Source organism: Myotis davidii, unplaced genomic scaffold (assembly GCF_000327345.1).
Source record: "Myotis davidii unplaced genomic scaffold, ASM32734v1 scaffold1949, whole genome shotgun sequence".
In the NCBI taxonomy this organism is placed as follows: Eukaryota; Metazoa; Chordata; class Mammalia; order Chiroptera; family Vespertilionidae; genus Myotis; species Myotis davidii.
Genome location: NW_006300366.1, coordinates 624,958 through 629,729, shown reverse-complemented (window position 1 = coordinate 629,729; position 4,772 = coordinate 624,958). Strand labels below are relative to the sequence as shown.

General features: G+C 45.6%; 1 protein-coding gene across 2 annotated transcripts in view; it reads left to right on the top strand.

The window, feature by feature from the left end:
* The window catches only part of HAUS4 (HAUS augmin like complex subunit 4), a 9,007-nt gene extending 6,373 nt beyond the window's left edge, over positions 1-2,634 (top strand). For both annotated transcript variants that reach the window (XM_006776775.2, XM_006776776.2), the window contains exons 6-10: positions 478-574; positions 1,271-1,416; positions 1,541-1,671; positions 2,017-2,085; positions 2,230-2,634. In XM_006776775.2, the coding sequence (XP_006776838.1) occupies positions 478-574; positions 1,271-1,416; positions 1,541-1,671; positions 2,017-2,085; positions 2,230-2,413 (627 nt within the window). In that variant the 3' untranslated portion in view covers positions 2,414-2,634. The remainder of the gene's footprint in view (positions 1-477; positions 575-1,270; positions 1,417-1,540; positions 1,672-2,016; positions 2,086-2,229) is intronic.
* The last annotated feature ends 2,138 nt before the right edge of the window (positions 2,635-4,772 follow it).

Below are 4,772 nucleotides of genomic sequence, written 5' to 3'. Positions count from 1 at the left end.
AAGAGAGAGAAACACTAATGTGAGAGGGAAACATTGATGGGCTTCCTCCTGCATGCCACACCCCCCATCAGGGATGGAGCCTTCAACCCGGGCATGTGCCCCAACCGGGAATTGAATGGGCAACCTCCTGGTGTATAGGATGATGCCCAAGTTACTGAGCCACATAAGTTTTGTTTTTTTTTTAACATGTTTAGTGAGAGGAAGGGAGAGAGAGAGAGAAACATCGATTGGTTTCACCCCAACCAGAAATTGAAACGTCAGTCTCTGGGTATGGGCCCTGACTCTGAAATGGAACCTGTCACCTTTTGATATACTGGAGGACGCTCCAACCAACTGAGCCACACTGGCCAGGGTTCCCTGATGTCTCTTAATGCATTTCCTTTGGTTATCATTGAGATTGTTGTCATCATGTAGTCATTGGCTGAATCTTCCTAGTTCTCACAGTCTATTTGTATCTCTGTGTTTCTGTGACTGTAGGATTTTGTGTGGATGAGAGCTCGGCTCCCACTGGAAGTGGAGGAGCAACTCAAGAAGAAATGTTTCACTCTGCTTTGCTACCATGATCCTAATTCTGGTGAGTGCTGGCTCTCTGTGTTCTGTTCATAGCCGGCCCTCAGGACTCCTGGGTTGCTCTTTTGAGAACAGTATATTTGAATTTAGATTTGGGACAGAAGCTGGGACTCATTGGAGACATTGGATTGTTTGTTTCCTTGCTGGTAGAATAAAAGCAAGGAATTTTGCGAGAACTCTTTTTAAAAAAATATATTTTTTTATTGATTTCAGAGAGGAAGGGAGAGAGACATAGAAACATCGATGATGAGAGACTCATTGATTGGCTGCCTCCTATACGCCCCCAGTGGGATCAAGGCTGCAAACCAGGGCATGTACTCTGGGAACCGAACCATGACCTCCTAGTTCCATGTTCAACCACTGAGCTATGCCAGCTGGACCTTTTATTCAGCAGAGGTCCTCTTGCTGCAGGGAAGAATAAGTTAGTTCTCAGGAGAATCAGCACAGAATAGGGAGGAAAGTTCAGGCTAGGTGTTCCCCTTGTCTTTATTTCTATGACTTAAGAATTAAGGGCAAAATCTGGAATTAAAGGGTGAAGACAATTATGAGAACTGGGCCATTTTTAACAGGACATCAGAAGAAAACCTGGATGAAGACAGAATTCCTAGATCTAGATATAGGACAGGGGCACTGAAAAATGGCCTTATAAGGTCCATAGCAATTAGGGTTTTACTGTCCAGTCCTCTGACTTTTTGCCCAGATTCAGACCATGAAACCCTGAAGGCAGCGAAGGTATGGAAACTGGCAGAGGTCCTGGTGAGTGAGAAGCAGCAGTGCCAGGATGCCAAGAGCCAGCAGAAGGAGCAGGTGGTGCTGCTGGAGAAGAAGAGTGCCACCTACTCCCAGGTCTGTTGGAGCAGTGGGGTAGCCTCCTCTCTTTTACCCGGACCCCAGGGGCACTTTTGGGGAAGCCAAGGATTTCTGACCTGCCTTCTTTCCTGCTCTCTTCCTCCGCCTCCTGGGGGCTCAGGTGCTGCTCCGCTGCCTCGCCTTACTGCACAGATTGCTTCAGGAGCACCGGCTGAAGACTCAGTCTGAGCTAGACCGCATCAATGCCCAGTACCTGGAGTTCAAGTGTAGTGCCATGATCCTTAAGCTGAGGTGAGCTATGACTCCTGTGGATCTAAGAGATCCACCACCCCCTATGACCCCTACCTCTTCTCTTTTCCTCTAACATGCCTAACACCTTGTGGGGTCCAGTAAATGTCACACAGCAGTATTAGCCTTCAGATTACCCCAAAGCTTTCAACATTCTTGAATCTTTTATTTGAAAGCTTTCTGAAATAGGTGCTTGACTGTGAAATATTGCTCAGGAATTCAGAGTGACCTTGTTTGTCCTGTCACTGCTTAGCCCACACCTTTGACCCTGGCAGGTACTATGTCCCGTTCCTAACTCTGCTGCTGTCAGAGATCCTCAGCTTCACATTTCTTTCTTTCCTCTGTCAGGATGGAAGAGCTAAAGATTTTGTCTGACACTTACACTGCTGAGAAAGTAGAAGTTCATCGTCTCATTAGGTGAGAACTCCTAAGAGCTTGGTACGGCTATTCAGAGCTGGTTCCCATACTCTCTGAACTCATTCATTTTAACATGTCCTCATTCTTGTCTACTTTCTGAGGAGCCAGATTCTTACATTGTATCTTCTCTGCCCGGACTCTTAGGGACCGTTTGGAGGGGGCCATTCGGCTACAAGAACAGGACATGGAGAAGTCCCGGCAGGTCCTAAACACCTATGAGGTCCTTGGGGAGGAGTTTGACAAGCTGGTAAAAGAGTACACCCAACTCAAGCAGACAACTGAGAACAGGCGTTGGGCACTCCAGGAGTTCAGCAAAGCCTACCGCTGAGTCGGCAGGCCGGAGGCACGGCTGTGCATTGGCACTGCTTCCTCTTCCTGCTAAAAGGGACCATCTTCACTCACGGGAGTGTGGGGACACTTGCTCGAAGCACTGCAGTCATTTAGGCACCCACCCTCCTTGTTTACAATGACTGAATCTCTTCTGGACAATGTGGCCGATTTATGTAAATGTATGTACAGCTATCTCCTGAATAAAGTGATAATATTGAGTCATAGGATTTTAATCATTTTCCTTTGGGGAAAGATGGAAAAAGGGTATCAAAGGCTGCGTGGGTGGAGGGGCAACTGAGTAGATACAAATAGAGACAGATCTCCAATGCTTCCACAAAGTGGGGAAGGTAGAAGTGCCAGCCTGCCCCCATGGAGTCTTTGAGGCTTCATTCTGAGAGCAAGAATGTATTAAAACTGGTTTGCTCTTGAAGAACTAGGTAATCCCCAGAGGAATGCTAGCTGTTAAGGCAGGTAGGGACCTATTCTGTCACAGTGGCTCTCAGTGGGGTGTTTTGATACAGCAACCAGGCATCCAGTTCTTGTTACAGGAAAGGACACAAGCCACTTGTGCTCCTGCTTCCCTATGGTGTGGTTTGAGGGTTACTTCTTTTTCCAAAAGCAGAGAGTGGGGAGAGATCACTCTGGGGAACCAAGTTCCATGGTCTGCTTAGCTTAGAACAAGGCAGGGCTCTGGCTGCTGTCAAAGTCAGGGACTGAGAGCAGAAGCAAAAGACCGTTCTTACTTAGAAGAGCTTACCCAGCTTCTCAAGCCACTTTTCAGGGAGACTGTCATGAGGCATTCTGCTAAGATCAAATAACGGTAATCTTTGATTGATTTATAAGAAAAATTAAGGTATTTGACTCAAATTTAAATATTTTTAAAATATATTTTTAATGATTTCAGAGAAAAAGGAAGAGAGAGAGAAACATCAGTGATGAAAGAATCAGAGATTGACTGCCTCCTGCATGCCCCCAATGGGAGCGAGCCCACAACCTAGGCCTGTGCCCTGATCGAACCATGATCTCCTGGTTCATAGGACAACACTCCACCACTGAGCCACACTGGCTGGGCTACATATTTCTTTAAATGGTGTTTACCACCATTTATCTATAAGCAAATGGTGGCCCACACAAAATGAACAAATAGCAAATAGATTAATGGAAAAAACTCAAGACATGGTCAATATTGCTTAGTTCTATAGTCCCCGCCCCCCCAATTCTTTTAGGGAAAGTTTCAAAATCCACAGAAAAATTGAAAGAATAGTGCCATAAGCATCAGTACACCCTTAACCTAGATTCAACAATTGCAACCATTTTGCTTTTATCTTTTTCTCCCCCACCTCTAGATAGATAGATAAAGATATAGAGATATTCCTCCCAACCATTTTATACTTAGTTACAGATATAACATTTCATTCCCTAAATACTTACACAGGCAACTCCTAAAAATAAGGGCACTCCCCTAAATATCTAATTAAAATTATTATATCTACTAGAGGCCTGTTGCACCAAGAGATTCGTGCAATAGGCCTTCCTTTCCCCTGGCTGCTGGCACCGGTTTTCCTCCGGCACCCGGCACCCAGGCCTTCGTTCTGGCCGGGCTCCAGCTGGAGCTGGCCCCGCGGCCATGAGGCTTTCACTGCTCCGCCGGCCTGGGGCTGTCAGGCTTTGCTCCACTGCTTGGAGACTATGTATGCAAATTGACCACCATCTTTGTTAGGTTAATTTGCATACTCTCCTGATTGGCTTGTTAGTGTAGCAAAGGTACAGTCAATTTACATGTTTGTCTATTAGTAGGTAAGATTATTGAGGTCATATTTAAGTTTCCCCAAACTTTTTATCCTTTGGATATTGTTTCTTTTTTTTTTTTCCTTTTCTTTTTTTTCTTTATCCCCGTGTCAGGCCGTCAACCATCCAGGTGCCCACAGCCAGGACGCTGGGCGTAGGCGAGCCTCTCTGCTCTCTGCTGCCTAATGATGCAGGAGGGGCATGGCAGCCACACCTGCAACGCCTCTAGGGGCAGTTGGATATTGTTTCTTTAATTTCTTTTAAAGTAGAACATTCCTCCCATTTTATTTATTTATTTTGTTTTAAATTTGAAATTATACAATAAAGAAGCTAGTTTATTTTTATTTATTTTTGTTCTCACCTGAGGATATTTTTCTGGTATAGTTTATTTATGTTGGTGCTGTGCTCTGGGGTGGGAGGCAGCAGCCCCGGACCTGCAGTGATCCTGGGAGTTATCAGAGGCTTGTCAATCCTGTGGGTCAATGGCTGAGTCACCAATGTACAGGAACGAAGCCAAACCAAGCCCCACAATAGAGGTCTGGCCTGTGACTGCAAATCTCTAAAAACAT